This window comes from Alligator sinensis, unplaced genomic scaffold, assembly GCF_000455745.1.
Source record: "Alligator sinensis unplaced genomic scaffold, ASM45574v1 scaffold59_1, whole genome shotgun sequence".
NCBI classification, from domain to species: domain Eukaryota; kingdom Metazoa; phylum Chordata; order Crocodylia; family Alligatoridae; genus Alligator; species Alligator sinensis.
The window spans coordinates 3,601,809-3,619,958 of record NW_005841878.1 but is presented as its reverse complement, the minus strand read 5'-3'; the positions used below and the strand labels follow the sequence as shown (position 1 = coordinate 3,619,958).

The following is an 18,150-nucleotide window of genomic DNA, read 5'->3' as shown; positions in this document are numbered from 1 at the left end:
GGCTTATTTTTCTGTATGGTGTCTTAGATTTAAACAAAAGCAGAGGACATAAGGGTCTAGCCATGTTCAAGCTGCTATGAAAAACGCCGGCTATTAGGTAGGAAGTGTGTGAAGTACCAAGAAAGGAAAGGCGACATCACCTAAAACAGAGTTTCTAAACATTATAGAGCTGTGTCTAACTCAATATCCCCACAGCCTGCCCAGTTCAGACATCTGGACGATAGTCTACATGTGCTGGCTGCAGATGCTATTTACCTCTAATACTGCTGCCAAGAGTAGTTTGGTGGTGTGGTATGAAACAGACCCATCCAAATCCAGGCTGGACTAATGTATCACAAAAAGAAGTTTTCCTCAGCCTGCCATTTAACTTTCTCCAGTTTTCAAGCTTGTGCAAAGCTGAAAAGGCCTAAACGGGAAAAGTGAGTTGAGGAAGATTTGAGATAGGCGAGTGGGATCCATTTTTGGCTAGTCTCTGTAACACACTGAAACTAAAATCCTGACAGTAGCCATTAAGTTCATCTGGAAGGAAATTAAAAAAAAAATAAATCTGCAGGGCCACTGATTAGTTATACACGCTTAGATATGATGCTAGTGAAAATTCAGCAAAGCAGAAAGTAAACCTTGTCCACACAGAGAGCTTAACTCATGATTTGGATATTAACCTTAAAAAACCAAAAAAAACACTTATGAGAAAAAAACAAAACAAAACAAACTTTGATTAGTGAGCATTTCTAGTTACATCTCTGGCAAACAAAATGAGCCCAAGCATTTCAATCCACACAGCACATAATGGATAGAAAGGTTCCAGAAGTATGTCAGATAGGAAAAGAAACATCCCATTCTAATTTCTTGCTCTTCTCCAATTCCCAGTCTTTTAAAATGGTTTATTATTTACGCTGCTGGCACTGTTCTTTACCAACCTGTTGATAGTAGTTCAATTACTAGGTACCAAGTAGTATATGATGGCCTCTGGAATCAGTGAGGGTAGAAAGAACAAAACATGGGACATGAAAATAGCTTCCCAGTGTAAGCATCAGTGGTTGCAGTGTGTGAGCTTAGCTCCATAAAGCATGGCCAGGAAGAAGAGTTAAAGAAACAGTTTTATGAAGCATGCTGTTTTCAAGCCAGAAATCTAGGATGCAGCTTACACTGAAAGCAGTTGGTCTGGAGTAGCAATAACTCACTTCAGAGGTTTACCACACTGTAATGGATACCTGAGCATATGGAAATGGGAGTTGGTCAACAGGACCCATGTGAGCCTTGGACACACAGTTTTGAATGGCATTGTCCTTACTGGTCCGTGGTTTTCATAAGAGCTTGTGGCTCCATTTTATTCTGCGGCTGGTCTCTCTTCCCAGAGGAACAGTGCAGGGAAGCAGCAGAATCCCAAGAGCTGTGGTAAATCCATCCTTCTTCAGATCACATCACATGGAGGGGAGGACAAGGGTCTACCATCAGCAGAGCAAGATGTCCTGAGAGATACAGCCCAGTTACTACCCAAGAATAAGCCATACTGCCTCAGTTTCTGATCGATATGAAACCAATCTGGGTCCCAAAGTTACTGCCATCACGAACATGAGAGTAAAACTTATCAGGGTGGCAGGCTGTACAGAAAGTGATGTTTTGGTTCTGGTCAGCGATGGAATCGTCCTGTATGTTCTGAGGCAGAATCCCTCCGCTCTCCAAAAGAGCTCTTGAAGGAAAACAAACAAAATATAACATGATCATTTTGGATTTTTGAACAGGTGCAATCCTTAAGGTCTGATCTTAAATGACACTGCAACAACAGTGCCATTTATTGCTGGGGTGTCAAAGATCCAGCTTGCAGGTCAGATCTGGCACAGGATGCCCTACTACCCAGGCTACAGGTTGCAGACTGGCCCTGCGTGCTGCATGTGGACGCTGCCTGTGGAACCGGTCCATCCCTGCATGCTGGATCCGGGGCCAGTCTGTATAGAGCCCAAAGACTAGCCCCTTGCACCTCGTGCAGCATGTACCCCAGACCAGCCCCACATGCTGCATGCAGAGCCTGGGCTATGGGGTTGATCCAAACCATAATTCTGTACATTTCATATGCCTGTGAAGCCAGTAAGTTTAGTACCTCTGATTTATATTATCACTGTAAGGTAAAAAAAAAGTGCGCCAATACTTTGTCTGGGCTAAATGAAAATTAAGACTTTCATTCCAAACAAATTTAATCTTAGATATCAATACAAAACAGTATTCATAAGTACTTGTACTTATGAAAGCAAAATAAAAGCTGCAATATAGCAAGAAGGTAAGCAAGTGTTATTCCGGGCTTGGGCCTGTAAGGTTCTAAAGACTCCTGTGAGGTGCTGAGGACCATCAACCCCCATCTGCCAGGATCCTCCCTATATCAGATATTCAACTGGAACTGCCATCATAATTCCTTCTAGGTCAGAGTCTTTTCTCCTTGCCTCTAAAACTACTTAGAACAATAAAGCTGCATCATATGGAAAAAAAAAAAAATGCATCAGACTTACCGTGTTGCTCTTCTAATATCAACGTAAGGAGTTGGAGAGTCAAACGATCTTACACACTTTGGATCAATTTGGTGAAATTCCTTTGCTGACTCCTGAGGAAGGGTATAGCAACAAGCCCCAACTGATGGGCCTAGCACCACAAGTATATCCCGTACATTGCATCCATATTCTTCAATCATAGCACTTACTGTAGCCATAGCAACTCCCATTAAAGTACCTCTCCATCCTGAGGGAAAGGAAAAAAGTCTTGTCAGTTTATTTTTTCAATTTTATGGCTTCCTTGTTGGCATGAAATACAGGGAACAAAAATAATTCATTGCTAACAAAGAAACCATGCTTGGAGCATTCTTATGATGTAGCAGTATCATAAAGTATGGATATTGAAGAGAGGTGCAATAACCAGTTCAAGGCAAGAAGTCACCCTGAAAGGTGAGATTAAAACTCAAGAATTCCCTCCTCTATGAGTTTGGATCATTAGAACATATCCTCCCCTGTGTAGACCTACTACATAAAACTAAATGACCATTTGATATTCATATAAAGGAGCCTGGACAATTCAAACAGAAATCTTTTAAAAAACGAAAAACCACCCCCTGCCCCCTCCCCCCACAAAACAACGTTAAAAATGTATGCGTTTCAGTGGAATCTGACATACCCAAGATGTGGTACGCATAGGGCAGGACAAACTTTTTGGTGAATAAAGTATTCACCAAAAAAATTAGAGTGGTCTACAATTCTGGAACTTCTGCTATAAGGGATTCCAATGCAAGTCTCTTTTTGAAGCTTTTCCACTTTATACAAAGTAATAATAAACTGGAGCAGCTAGAACTTGGCTCCTACCACCAAGTTATAGGAACATGCACACACACTGTACGGGTTAAATGAATATTCAACAGGAAAGAGAGGCAGGCAGATACAGAATTTTGAAAAGGGGGTAAAAGGGTGAGGTCTATCACCACATATATAGCAAGAGGTTTTTCTCCAGTTAAAAATAAACTAGAAGCTTCACTAGTATGCTAGTGACTTAGGGCTGTATTATTCAGTTTAATATCGAAGCAAGAAAATTCAAACCACCCAAAGCATAATTTCTTTAGAATTAATCTAAAACAGTATTCGGGGCTGTGAAATCAGTACTTCATTACCAGAAGCATCTAACAGAAAACAGAACTGCAGAAGAAAAGGATAGCTTGATTAGTGGAATATCACGGCCATTACTAGGAAGACAGGATCATTAATACCTGCTGAAAAAAAAGTTTAGAAGTGATCAGGTAGATCATAAATGAGCCAACCGACTCCCTTACCACTGCCTAACTACAAATGCTGCTGCCACTGCCAGGCAGTTGGTTGGTTTTAAACTTTGGCTGGAGCAAGAATCAAAGGGGGAGTGCAAGGGCACCCTCCACCCCCCAGCCAGAGGCACACATCCTACAACATCCTCAGATCCAATGAATGGTTAAGGCACATTCCTAGGAAGTGGGACATACTGAAGAAAAGCATACCAAATCTGCTTCTCAGTTTTGTTTTGCTTAAAACTATCCCAGAATAGTTTGTTTCAGGTCAAATGAATTGTCTTGTTTGATCCCAAATGAATGTGACTCATTTAAAAAGAAAAACCACCACCAAAAGAAATTTTTTTTTTTATTTTAAATTTGGCCAAAAAACATAATTTTTAAAAGTATTCATCCAGCCTTAGATGCACGCATTACAAGATTTCTCCAAGATGTTTAGCATGCCTGGAAATAAAAAAGTGCCAACACATAGTTGACGTTGTCCACTCTCACCCATTTTAAAAATCACCAGTTAAGCCAGGTGCAGGCAAAACGTGGCCTGCCGGGTAGTTTCATCCAGCCCATGGGTACCCACAAATTAACTGTACCCCACCCAGCCCAGGCGCCTCACTCCCACCCTTGTATGTGGAAGGGCCTGCCCCAGACAGCGCATGCAGTTCCTGGGAGGGGCTGCTGCTGCCACTGGGGGACCCGCTCTGCTTCCCCAGCCTCCAGCATCTCGTCTTCTTGTCCCTGTTGCAACGCTCGCTCTAGGCAGCGAGCTGGGAAGCAGCAGGGCAGCTGCAGCTAGGCGGGAGTACGGGTACACAGCCCCTGCCAGCAGCAGCAGGTGGGGGCCCTAAGGCCTGTGTTGCCACCTAGTGCTGTGCAGCTCCAGCCAGTTCTGGGACCTCCATGTGATGGCAAGGAGCAGAGCCAGGCCAGCCCCCCTCTATTGCACTGGGCTTCTCACAGTGCATTGCAGCTTCCAGCACCCACATGCTACCAGAGGGAAGCCCCGCACAATGGACCTGGTGGCCTAGCCCCACTCCCTGCTGCCAGTGGAGGGCAGTTTCCCTCCACTTCCAGAGGAGTCCCAGGACCTGGCAGCAGGGAGTGGGGAAGGCTGCCAGCTCCATTATGCAGGGCTTCCCCTCCCCCAAATGGCATACAGGAGTGCTAGGAGCTGCATGTGTGCTGTGGGGAGCCCAACACGATAGAGGCAGGCTGGCCTGGCTCTGCTCCTTGCTGCCACAGGGAGCTCCCAGAACTGGCTGGAGCTGCACAGCACCAGGCAGCAGTGCCTGCTTGGGCTACGAGCACCCTGAGGACCTGCCCCCTGCTGCTGCCGCCCCTGGCAATGAGGACTATGTGCCGGGGTGGGGTGGGATGCGGTCCCCAACCCCCACATATACATACACTCTGCAACATGTACCACACACACACACACACCCCCCCACAACCCCCCTTAAATCTTAATATACAAGATTAAGACTTTATTTTAGAGCTATTATGCAATCCTCTATATACATACTCTATGAAAACATGAAAAAATACTTTAATTTTATTTTTTAAAAGTGTATTATAGTAGATGTTTGACTTTTAGTATACGATTTGGTTTTTTCCTGGTTCCAAGATTGCAAACTCCCTCTCCCAAAAGGAATACTTTGGAAGCCAAGGGGAGGGACTTCTGGTGGATATCTGGTCCCAAGATGGTGACCAGTGGGGCAGGGCACTTGTCAAGGGGTGGGGCTACCCTTGCAGCCCTCAACAGCTCACCAAATCTCATTAAGCAGCCCTCCAGCTAAAATAATTGCTCACCCCCTACTTACTAGGTAAGGGGTCACTATCCAATAGTTTCCAAGCTGTATTTTATTTGTGCATATTTCTGGAGTAAAACTATTACCTGAATGTGCAGCACCACAGGCTTTTTTGACAGGATCAGCAAAAAGCACAGGTATGCAGTCAGCACCTGGAGCTGCTATTGTAACACCTCTCTGGTTTGTTGTTATTCCATCGTAACTCTTAGGTTCAGTCTTTCCCATTATCCAAACATCATTGGCATGGTTGACCTGTCAGTATAAGGCATGGAAAGAAAAGAACAGTTCTTACTATGCCGAGTGCTCTTTTGGTCACTTTTTCCACCTTGTTCACATTTTCTTTCATATGAACACTTATGGGCAAGACCTTTTTTCCTTCAAACGCCTACTTTCCTTGCCTTTGAATCCCTTTTTAAAAACATATCTTCTACTTGATACATAACATTAAACCACCAAAGAACTGCATTTTTATACAAAGAGATCTATGCATCACTGACTGTGGGCCTTTAAAGTTGTAAATAAAATGTTTTACTTGAGCCAGGATTACTTATCCTGGGATATGACCCAGATTAAAACTGGTGTAGCACAGTCCTGTGCACATCACCTTTCCAGGATGCCATGCTGCTCCTTCACCAGTAGGTGGCCAGTGTGAGCACACAGCCAGACATGCTTGTCCCTGGACCAAACTGCAGTAGTCATACACATGTACAACAGGATATCCCAGGAAGAAAAAAAAAAAAAAAAGATTTTATTCATCATACTTCAGAGACTTGAGGCTGGATAATGGATGTGTATATAGTCCTAGGATAAAAGTTTTTTTCTAGGTGCAAATGTAATGTTCATTCATAGCCTAACAAACTATTCACTAACTTTTAGGCACAAACTTTAAGATTGAAAACAGATATTAGAACAGTGGGGGCCAACTTTTCCGGTAGGCTTGTGACAAGCTAAGCCCCACACCTTTCCTGCATGCCACTCTACTTCCTGTCCCCTGCCCAAACTGCTGCTCCATTTTATGCTTCTTGTCCTGCGCTCCCTGCCTGACTGTTGATCTTTCTGCCACTTTGTTCCCTGCTCCTCCCCAATCTGTTGTGTGTCTCACAGAGGTTGGGTGGCATGTGTGCCACAAGTTGGCCACCCCACATTAGAATATGCTTAGGAGAAGGTACTGGGCCTTCCTCTTCATACAGAGACACTTCAATTACATTTTCCTAGGATGAACAGTCATAAGAACTGGGTCAGTAGTAGAGTGTTGTAGAGGAAGAATATGAAAAATAGGGCATGTATACAGAAATTCGTCCCCATTCATGTCCTCCCACTTACCAACAGTAAATGCCTTAATTTTGCCCCCAACTTCCAAGTTCTTGGTGAGAAAGGCAAGAGTAAAAACCACGCAATATAAAAATGTAAACTTTCACTGGTACACAAAAGGAAGATCCAGTTAGTTTATACAGAAACCCATGGTTGTCCAATACCATACCTTCACACTGTGATATGTCTTTGGGTCAAAGCCTGCAGCGTTGGCTAACCTGCGTAGGTTTTCTCTGACCACAATTTTTGGATCTCTCCGTATGGGATTGCTGAACAGATTGAAGGAGCTAAGTGTTGGTATATAGGAGATGCCACCTGCCCGTGTGGTGAACCCATGAAGGAAGATGTCACCTAGAGAGAAGCAAGTTTGAAACAACTGACAATCCTGAAAAAAAATAGTGTTCTGCACTAGTATTGGCCAATCAAATTATAGCACAGCTAATAAGGAGTTTTGAAAACGGCATCTGTGAGATGAAGCAAGGTAAGTGGTGGCCTTTGCCAGGGGAAAGCATGGAGTGAGGAAGAGCCATCTTAGGCGTATAGCATTAGAATCCCAGAAAAGTAAAGTAGTCTGGGAAGGGATCTCCAGAGGTCATCTAGTCCAACCTCCTTCCTGAGACAGGATCAACTCCATCTAAACCATTATGTATGCGTGTCTGACCTGTTCCTAAAGCTACACAATCATCTCGTACCACTAAAAGGCACTGGGCATTTTTGCATGTGCTCCCAATGTGACACTGGGTGCTTTTAATTAGCAAGCCATGCTAATTAAAAGCACCCATATATGTCACGTATCAATGGCACAGCGTGCCCCCATGCTGAGAAAGTGGTAGCAGTGTGCTTTGAACTAAAACACAAACGTGTAATCCTTGGCGCGTCGTGCTATCTGCAGCCATGTCCAATTGTTCGAGACCTGGGGTGCCAGATAGCTCTACCCCCTGCTCAGCTCACCTAGGAGTGGCCAGAGGCTCCCTGAGAGGAGAGGCTCCCTTTACAATAGAAAGACCATGCATACTCATATTTACAAAATGTAATTATATACAGGAGGTATTTGCTACATGCCAACAAACATTAAATAATATCAAAAGTTCAGAACTCTATTTACAATACACGAGGTTAAGTCTACACAAGAACAACAGTTGATAACTATTCACGCAAAAAGGATGGTCAAATGAATGAATACATAGCTGATAACTTAGGCACCATGTTAGATACTCATTATATTACATCCCTAATTAACTATTCACAACCAATAGCCAATCACCCTGACTTATGCTCAACGAATAGAGGGAAGGGCAGTCACACATTTGTGGGCTCCTGCTGCCTCAGGATATCCATGCAGGCCCAGGTGTCTCACAGTTGGCAGAAACTGTTTCCATTCAAACTCCTGCAAAACACAAATTCTCCTCCATGCACTCTTCTCTGCCTGGGCATGGCCTCTCCGAGCCCGCAGAGCTATTTAAACAGTTAAACACACAGAGGGAGAGCAGGCTGCTGCCGGCAGACCAGGCAGCACCTCTGGACTCAACTTTCCCTTAAGGCAATAAGGCACATGGAGGCTTACCCTCCAGTCGTACCTCCCTGGGTCTCAACCCACATTGGTATCCTGGGGACTTTCCCTTGCTGGTGTCTGTTTCTGCCAAGCTGCTCAGTCCCATCACAGTCCTTTCCCCAGCCACTCACACCCGGGGTTTAATCAAACTTTTCCCAACCCCCAAGTTTCCAAACCCAGTGGGGAATCGCCTTCCTGCTCTCTAGGGGCCGTGTCCCCACCCTAAGGAATTTGTTCAGCTCACTCATGAACTTCACTTGCTCATCCTAGGGGTCTGCTCTCTTGCGCTCGACCCTTCAGGCTCTCCGCTGGCCTCTGGCCCACGCACAAGGGGTCCAGCAGGCAACCACGGGGTGGGACCATGCTGCCTTCTCGCACAGTGCACGTCTCTCTCTCTCTCCATCTGAGGAGCGGGGGGAGAATCCGGTTTTAGGGGGAGCCGCCAAGCTGATCCCTGGGCTGGAATACCCCTGGGTTCCCCAAATGCTTTTTGACTCTTGCATCCCCTTGCTGGGGATCATAGTACTACAGATATGGTATCCCTGTTGGGACAATCTCACTCAAGTGCTCATGCAGAGCCCAACGTGGGACACTTGGAAGGTAAGTGCCCCTTAAACTGCCTGTTACACATGTTTTGGTTCGAAGTACACCACCACCATTTTCTCAGTATAGAGGCGCACTACACCACTGATGCACACAATGCACGAGGCTGCCAGAGTGTGTCAATTTACATGCTCCAGCAGCCTATTAATCATGCCTGCTCTGACGTGTTGGATTTTCAGTGCAGAGCAGGCTCCCTGTATGTGTGTAACCACCCATATTGTCCAAAAATACCAAAAACACCTTAACCTGCCACAGGTAAAGCAGAGGGATAAGAGCTGTCAGTATCCTGCCTTTGCAAAAGCTTGTTAAAATGCACTTGAGGGATCCAAGGAAGGAGGCGACAAGGCCACAATCCCACTAGAGGAATTCTTCCTCTCCTAGCCATGAGCCCCAGCAATCTGACTGCAGGGTACAATTCCTTCCTGATGTCAAGTGTGGCAACTGGTCTGACCCTGAGCAGAGAGGCAAGACCCTCTAACTGGGGCTCCAGGTTGGAGTTCCAGCACATCCCAGGCAAAAATCTCCAGCCTTGGTTGTAGCCATCATCCAATGCTTTTCCGAAACACAGCCCCCCCGCAAAAAAAAAAAAAAAAAAGCCCAACCCCTGTAGCAACAGGAGGGGGAAAAATATCCCTTCCCGCTTGCCATGCATCAGCTAGTACAGCCCAGAAACAGGGGGAAAAGAACAACCTCCATTCTGCTTTGCAGCCTGAGAACAGCAAGCATAAATCCACATATTGTATCTTTTAACTGAACAGACAGAACTCCCTTTTCTGCATCCCCTCCATAAGCTTACCCCCAACTACTTAGATCTTATTTCCCAGCTTAGATGGTTGTAGAGATCTGCTTTATTCTCCTGTTGCCAAGCCTAGTCCTCTCCAAAATCAGTTTGCTCTAGACAGCAGAGCTCTTCCCATTTCCTGGCACTCCATTTGGGAAGGGGAGAGGAGATGGGTCCTGGACTTCCAATTGTTGCTCTTTACAGAACATTAACCTTGGAACTCCATAGAGCTCCAGGCTGAGGGATGCAAGGCAGCAGGATCTTTACTCAGTCCAACACAACCCCTTTCAAACATGCAGGGAAAATCCAAGGACATCACTATAAACCAAGTCTGCTTTATGTTTTATAGTTCCCCTCCTTCTCTAAAAGGGCTTCTGGGAAGAAAGCTACAGCAGGTGAAATACCACCCAGCTATATGGTAAAACACTCTCAGAAAGTGCCAGCTCTTTGCTTCCACTCCTTTTTTTAACTATGGAAAAAACAGAGCAATTCATCTGTTGCAGAGAACTCAGAAAAGACTGCAGCATGTCAAAATTCCTATGGATTAGTCTTCAACATCTCTGGATTTAATCTTGTGAATCAAAGGTGAGCAAACATCTACAGTGCTAACATCACACAGGGCCCTTAAAAGGATCTGGGGTGCCATGGCACCTGGTTGAGAAGGTATGGAGGCAAGGGATTTTTGAACAAGTGGCTCCTCCCTCCACTAAACAACTCCAGACAAGTCTGCTATTTCTTTGAAATCTGAAGCTAAGGAGCTGAACCTCCTGGAGGCCTCTGCTATATGGGCATGTGCAGGCTAAACCCACACCCAATAGTGTGCTGAAAATCCATTCTGCGATTGTGTCACCAGGCCCGGATGTAGGTGGTGACTGCACGCATGTGAGCCCCACACAGTCTCTACAGTTCTCTTGCCTGTGCGTTCTTTGCATTTAAGCAAGTCCTGTCTCTTCTCTGATACAAGAGGTCTTAATCCCCTGACCCCTGGCTCTGATGTAAAGTTCCACACAACTCACGCAGAAAAATCCTTCCCTCTGCCTTGGAAATGAACTCATAGGACACATCCAGGCACATGCACTTGCAGCAGCGGAAATATAAGAGCAGCACAAATTTCAGCCAGGGATTTTTGCCTCAGTGCATGTCCCCAGACATACACTTTGGTGTGGAGCACGTTGTGCCACTTGGGGAAAATAACCCTGCCCAGCTCCTCCTGGATCTGCCGCCAGGGGGAGCTAGAGCCTGTATAAAAACCAGCAGGATAAAAGCATGCCCTGGCAAGCAGCTCAGGGCTACTTGCCCTCAGTAGGTTCTGAGGCCCAGCCAGTTGGTATCTGGGGACAGTACCCCTTGTGCCAGCTGGACTGCTGAAGCAGCCCTAAGCTGGAGTGGCCCCTGCTCCCTCTACTCATTGCAGTAGTCTGGTAGTGGGGGCTGCTGCCTAGCTCTGACCTGATGCCACCTGTGACAACATCCATCCCCTTGGACCTGCGGCTCCATGGCTGCACTCCTCCTAGACCTGGATGGGGTGCCCCCGCTCTGCCATCTGGTCAGCTATGACCCAGATGTGCTCCTTGTGGTAGCCTGCTTTGAACTGTCCAAGTGTATCCTTTTGGCCCCAAATGGCCAAGAGGTCAGCCACCTTGTCTGCCCTCCAGCTGGGTCCCAAATGCTGGCTCTGGATATGCTCCTCTGCCCAGGTATCGCCACTTGTCTCACCAGCAGACATCAGGTGTTTCTCGTGTAAAAACTGCAAATTCTCCAATAAGAAACCCAAATTCTCTCATTAATACACTCAAAATAATGTTCTTTCACTATTAAAATGACATACCACTATAAAGAGAGGGATCAGTTGAACAATGTTTTATTGATATTTACAAGTTTAAAGCAATTTGGAAGCTGCTGCTTTTTTTTCTGCAGGGTTTTTTTTTTTTATTTTGTTTTTTTAGATACCTAGATATCCAGGTATCAAATTTTGAGCCCACACTAAATATGCAGTGCAGGGAACTGTTTTTTAGTCCCAGTGTGCCTCTTGCCACATCTCAAATTGTTTTGAGACGCAGCAAGAGGCACATGCAGGCTTGTCTGGACATGCCCATAAAAGGAAAGCGAGGTAGCAAAATGTTGAACTAGTACTTTTATGGTAGAAAAGATCTTCTGAATGTCTAAGGATGTTTTGAGAACAGTTGAAGCAGCCCATAATTGTTGTCTTAATATCTGAGCAAGCGTGCCAAATAGATTTTTTTTTCAATAATTCAATTATTTTATTTGGGGAGTGTAATTTCAAGTAGTCAGAATATGAATAAGCAGGTCATTTCAATCTGAACAAGGATGTTTTCACCTTCCCACTACAACAGTACAATATCCAAGGGATCAATGTCAGCATCCAATGGAACGTGCTAGGAGTCTTTAGGCTCCTTCCTACCCAGCACCTTCAACAGTAGAGATGCACCTTTGACTGGCTAAAGCCTTCAAGCTTTAGCAAGGGAACAATTAGATTAAATGTACCTGTGTGCGCATGGCATTGTACCCTGTGGCTCACTCTGGAATGGCTTTTCTTAAAAATGGGCACTACCAACCCTATCTCTTGAGCTAGAGTAGGCAAGAAATGCTAACAGCACTAAAATAAAAACACATAGGGTTACCGTCTATGCTTCTCCTCCTGAAGTCACCGCACAGAACTTACTCATGAAGAAAGAAGGACAAAATTAGCTATAAGCAGGTATCCCGGGTTTTCTCTGATAAAAAAAAAAAAACAACCCTCCATTTTCCAGCTTTAAAAAAGTAACCCAAAAATCCATATTTTTTTTATGATTCAAATAAAACACTAGGCTAGATTAGATAGATATAGTAGTGTTTCATTTTGATCATGAAAAAGTGTGGATTTTTTAGTTACTTTTTTAAATCTGGAAGTTGGAGGGTTTTTTTTTCCTATAAACCAGAGAAAGCCAGGATCCCTGGCAAAGTGACCCGATTCTGGGCTGTTCCAGCATAATTTGGAACGCCACCAGAGGACACCTAAATTAAATCTAGCCAGTGGTACTCCTGGTCTTACAAGAGTGCCTGAGCAGAGGCAGACTTTGCTGTCCTAAGATGTGTCTATACTCAGGACTTCTCTCTCCCCTGACTGCCTTTTATAGTCTCTGTACATTATTACAGCAGCATATAATGTCAGTTTGGGAGTGGAAAACTCCTTCAGGCCTCAATTTGCAAATCATATAAATAAGAGAGATTATACAGAGCAATAAGCTTTGTAGGGTTCAAGAGCCAAAAACAGACAAACTCCATTTCCCACTTTACCTGGGATCAAGGCAGATTTGAGAATGGTGAGCTCCCCTTTCAGGCTTGGCAGCCTTTCTAGGTACGTCTGAATCTCATTCACGATGAGTTCTGTGTCTTGCGCAGGGAGCATTTGCACTTCATTCTGTGTTTCAGCTTCTTGAAGGTGGTTGGGTTCACAGTCTACCCATAATTCTTCAAATTCAAAATGATAGACAGATGTGAATAGGTGGTCTATAAATACTCTCATTAAGGCTTTCCTTTGTGCTGGTAAAATTATTTTAATGATGCTTAGGTCCTTTTCATCAAGTTTTTGTTTAATTGTGTACAAAGCAGCGGTTGTATTTGCCGTGCAGATAATCTCAAAACTTCTCTTCAGAATTTGAGAGCTACTCATTGCTTTAAGTAACCAATCTTGCACACCATTCCTTCCACTTTGCTGAGTTTGGCAGCACATTATGTAAACAGATGGGGCACTGACTGAATAGTGTTTTTCAACAGCTTCTAGCATGTTATGCAGTAATTTTTGAAAGCTGCTATCCTGTGAATTCATTTCTAGGCCAAGTAGATCAATCAACAGTGCTTCTGCCATATTCCAAATGATTTAAAGATGCCTAAAGGTACCAGTTATTGAATGAAAAAAACCTACGGAAAACAAAAACAACATGAGTCTAAACAAACAAAGTTATAATACATTACAAGGGTTGGGGTTTTTTGTTTTTGTTTTTTTTAATGCAGTTACAGAAAGTGACAGAGCAAAAAATAATCTAATCTAACATATACTTTCAATTGCATCCAGTGTTAGGAGCAAAAGGAAACTAGACAAATTGGTAATTATTCTGCCTTTGCTTAAGTCTCCCTGCTATGTTGCTATTTTCCATACTAGAGATAGTAAAATTAAAAAAAAAAAATAGTATTCATAAATGCATTTTAAATATCACAGATCTGGTTGTCAAGCTCCCCATATTGAACAGAATCCTGGGGTCAAATAAACACCCATGCAAAAAAAAAAAAAGTGGGGCAGCACGTGCTGCCCAAAACCAGAGCCTGGTTGACTGGAGCCACATGCCAGCTGCAGCTACAGCTCCTGGAAGCCCCCAGGACTCCATGTAAGGCTGCCAGGTCAGCAGTTGGTGGCCCCAGTCTCCTCTACCGCACCTGGGATAGCCTGCTGCATGCCAAAGCGCACACAGCACGAGCGTTCTCCAGGGACAACTAGCAGCAGCACAAGGTATGCTGCTGTTACCTGTCCTCAGGGAAACACATGCTCCTGCTCATGTGGATGTGCCCCTGGTATCAGTGGGAAACCCCTTACCCAATTATTTTAAACTAATGCCATCTTCGCCTTCCTTATTGTCACTTCTGTTTCCTTGCCCATCCCCATCCCCACCCCCACCCCTTCATATCTTTGGTAGTTTTCCACTACTCCATCTGCCAGCCCTTTGCAGACAGGTTTGGAACAGTTGGGTTCTCCTAGCTCTCAGGTAAAGCTCAAGGCATTTTCTCCTGAATCAGTGACCATTCAGATTTAATGGTTAACTCCCTCCTTAGTCTAAGGGATGCAACACAGCCCTTGTAAATGGAGGATTTCATATCTGCATAGCAGTGTTCCAGCATATAAGTGTCTCATAATACCAGCTCTCTCTCTTTAATTCATAAATCATACAGACACATTCATGGAAAACCTAGAACTGGATGGGGCCTTCGGGGTCATTGAGGCCAGGCCCCTTCTATAATAGCATCTCCATCATATAATCCTAGATTCTCCAAATCTACATGTGCTCTTCTCCTGTTATCCTTCTTCCTGCTATAGAGAAGGCCTCCTTCTCTCTGTTCTGGCACTAAAATGATCAGCTACCACATACAAGCAGAAGCACAGCTTCTACAATGAACCTGAGGCTTACCTGCACAAGGCAGTACAGTGTAACTGGGCATGTTTACATGTGCATTTACACTGGCTTAAATTTACGGTGCAGTAGTGGGAATAGGCCAGCATCTAAATGTGCAGTCATTAAAGCACATTAACGTTATGTATTGATTGACTTGGGACTGAAGTTAGTCCCACGTCAGTCTACACACACTGTTACTGCATGGCAAGGCATCTACACGTGGATTGCTGTGCAGTAACTAACTGGAAGTAAATTTAATACCTGCATGATGCAGGTATCAAAACTTACGTTCAAGCTGCCATATTTACTGCATAGTACAGGATGCACGTGTAGACATGTACTCATACTGCACAGTAATTTCAGTTACTGTGCAGTAAATGCACACATATAGACATGCCCACTGGCAACTGTCTCCTGCAGTGGACAGTGGCACCTAAGAGACTCCAAAACCAAGACGAGTCCAGCTGATTACATATTTTCACGTTCCGTTTACTCAGCATGGGGTTACAAAGAAACACACAGCACTCTCATAAAAAGCTGTGGTGGCTGTTTACTGAAAATAAAAAGTAATCATGACTGTTTTTTTTCTACCCTCTTTTTGCATGCAACACACAAAGGACTTAATCTGCCTCAGTGCAGATGAATCTACTGACCCACTTAAAATATATAAAGAACTGTCCATCAAAATCTGATTGCAGATGGCTATTTCTGTCAAGGAATTAATGATTCTGTCTCCCTCAGAGTACTATTTACATATAATGGAAAATGCCGAGTAGGAAAATTTGCTTGTTAAGTAAACAGTGTGATGTAGACCAGTCACAGGCCCAAAGGCTTTAACTAGAGAGCTCAAGAGGTTAGGCTGCCTCACCTCTTTACTGCCCATGGAGTTGGCAGGCATTTATCAGAAGATCAGCCTAACAAGAGAAAAAGAATGTGTGTTGTGGGAGAGATGATTACTCGCACAGTTACAATGTGCATACATGGAAAGAAATCCACTGAGGAAATGGCTAGGAGATGCACACAGGAATAACTGGCTGATTCACTACTGCATCTTTCCAGTTTTGCATCATATCTCTCCATGGACAAAATGGTGTTGACTGTAAACAAAATGTATTTGCAAAGTAGAATGTTATTAAGTTTTATGACCTGTATCCGAGCTATTAAAAAGGCTACTACTGAAAATATGGTATATGCCAAGCAAACCCACGTGTTAGCTTACGCAAGTGTGCCATGCTTACTAGTTTCAAATATATCTTTGCTTCAAAATCCTGGTTTTCTGCAGAAAATGCCACTGTCAACAACTGCCTCATCAGAAAAAATTAAAATTAATTTGTTAGAACAATTAAGGTAAAGATGGGTATAAAAGAATTAATTTAGGTTTCATTCTCAGCACATACCTTTCAAAGGCTGTGCAGAATCTATTGTACAGATCGTTTGTGAAAAAAAAAAAAAGGGAGGGATAAAGGAAGAGACAGAGGGGGAAAAAAAATGGTGGGGGGGCAGAGCAGGATGGGCTGCCATAAATCAAAGTGATGTATTAAATTGCCAATTTAAAATCACTTAGTGAAAAATTCTTATTTATGTCAGCAATTTTTATCTACTTTCCGTTTGTTTTGTTTTTTTCTAAAGAAAAAAGTACATTCATCTCTGGTTGATATAATTAAGGCACTTAGATTTACCACTAAAATAACCTTCACACAAGATTTGGTACATCTTTTTGCTAACTACCAAAACGTTAAGCTACGCAACTGTCAAAATAAACACAGTACATTTTCATACTCTTATCCATTTTACATTTCAGTTTGATAGAAATCATCTTTGTTTACCAGATATGGGGGGCTTGTGTGTGTCAAGCTGTTGCATTAGGATGGTAATTTGAAATGTATCCTCAGGCAAAACATGATGGTATTCTTTGCAGCCAGAGGCCAGGTCCCAATGTCTGAACTGACTTTGCCAGTTTCTTGTAGCTAGGGCACAGTCCTAGTTCCTGATGCAGGACGTACACTGGGGAATCATGGTTTAGAAATATGGCAAATAGGATGACTATCCCTCTAGGGCTAGGGACAGACATTCAAAAAGCTGGAACCTGAATTGATTCAATCAGGTGACCTAACCTGCCTAGATTGAACCAATTAAGGGACTAGACATTCCCACTAGACTGAGAAAATGCGAGTACATGCCTCCAGTCACTCAGGCCAGGAGCTGAGGGGGCTCTAGAGTGCACCATCAGCTGCAGGGAAGTGGTGCTAGGGTTGGGGGGCAGTCTTAATTCCCTGCTCTGTTTCACCAACATGGAATGGAGCCAGGGTCCACCTGGTGCTCCCCCCTTGCTGCCACAGCCACAGGGGTGGGGGTGAGGTCTGGCACCAGCCGGTGTGGCCCCATGAGGCTGAGGGGGCAGGGAGGGGGTTTATTGCCCTCTCTGCCCTCAGGGAACCACAGCCAGGGTTTGCCAGCCATGGCTGCTACCACCACTCTCTCCCTGTGCCAGGTGAGCGGCAAAATAAGCCCCCTCCCCATTCCTGTTGCCAGACACTGAAGGGAAGGGGAAATACTACCCCCCACTTCCATGCTCCACTGCCTAGAGGGGCCATATCATCTGGCCTCTGACCGTGCCCCGGAAGTGGCAGGGGGACATGGACTGTAACAGGGGCAGCACCCCCTCTCATGGTGTCCCAGAGTGCAAGCCTCTTCCCAGAAGGGGGGCTGTGCTGTGGGGGTGAGCAGAGCTGCTGCAGACTGCACAGGGTGAGCAGCAGCACTGGGGCTCAGAGGGGTCACCACAGTCCCCCAGGCCTCCACTACTCGCCCCACGCAGTCTGCAGCAGCTCTGACCACCCCACCCCTGCCTGCAGCATGGCCCCCTGCCAGGAAATGGCTTGCGCTCTAGGACACCATGAGAGGGGGTGCTGCCCCCATCACGGTCCCTGCCCCCTCACCACTCCAGCAGCAAGGGTGGGGGTCAAGCCAGAGGCCAGCTGACAGGCCCCAGTCAGGCACTGGGGCACGGAGCAGGGTTATTTCACCCTCCCTGCAGTGCTTGGCAAAGGGGGCAGGAAGGGAATTTATCCTACTGCTCACCCCAACCAAGGAGCAAAAAAATCGGCAATGGCTGGGGTTGGCAGACCCTACTGCAGTCTCCTGGG

The 18,150-nt window shown here is 44.9% G+C and overlaps 1 protein-coding gene across 2 annotated transcripts in view; it reads right to left on the bottom strand.

Moving 5' to 3' along the window:
- Positions 1 to 697: 697 nt before the first annotated feature.
- The window catches only part of LACC1 (laccase domain containing 1), a 19,490-nt gene continuing 2,037 nt past the window's right edge, over positions 698 to 18,150 (bottom strand). The window contains exons 3-7 of one of the 2 annotated variants that reach the window (XM_006017322.3): positions 13,137 to 13,760; positions 7,073 to 7,254; positions 5,679 to 5,844; positions 2,505 to 2,730; positions 698 to 1,693 (exon numbers count right to left, since the gene is read on the bottom strand). In XM_006017322.3, the coding sequence (XP_006017384.1) occupies positions 1,519 to 1,693; positions 2,505 to 2,730; positions 5,679 to 5,844; positions 7,073 to 7,254; positions 13,137 to 13,707 (1,320 nt within the window). In that variant the 5' untranslated portion in view covers positions 13,708 to 13,760 and the 3' untranslated portion in view covers positions 698 to 1,518. Of the gene's footprint in view, positions 1,694 to 2,504; positions 2,731 to 5,678; positions 5,845 to 6,196; positions 6,279 to 7,072; positions 7,255 to 13,136; positions 13,761 to 18,150 lie in introns of those variants that run through there. The other variant, XM_025196212.1, reaches the window with a different exon arrangement.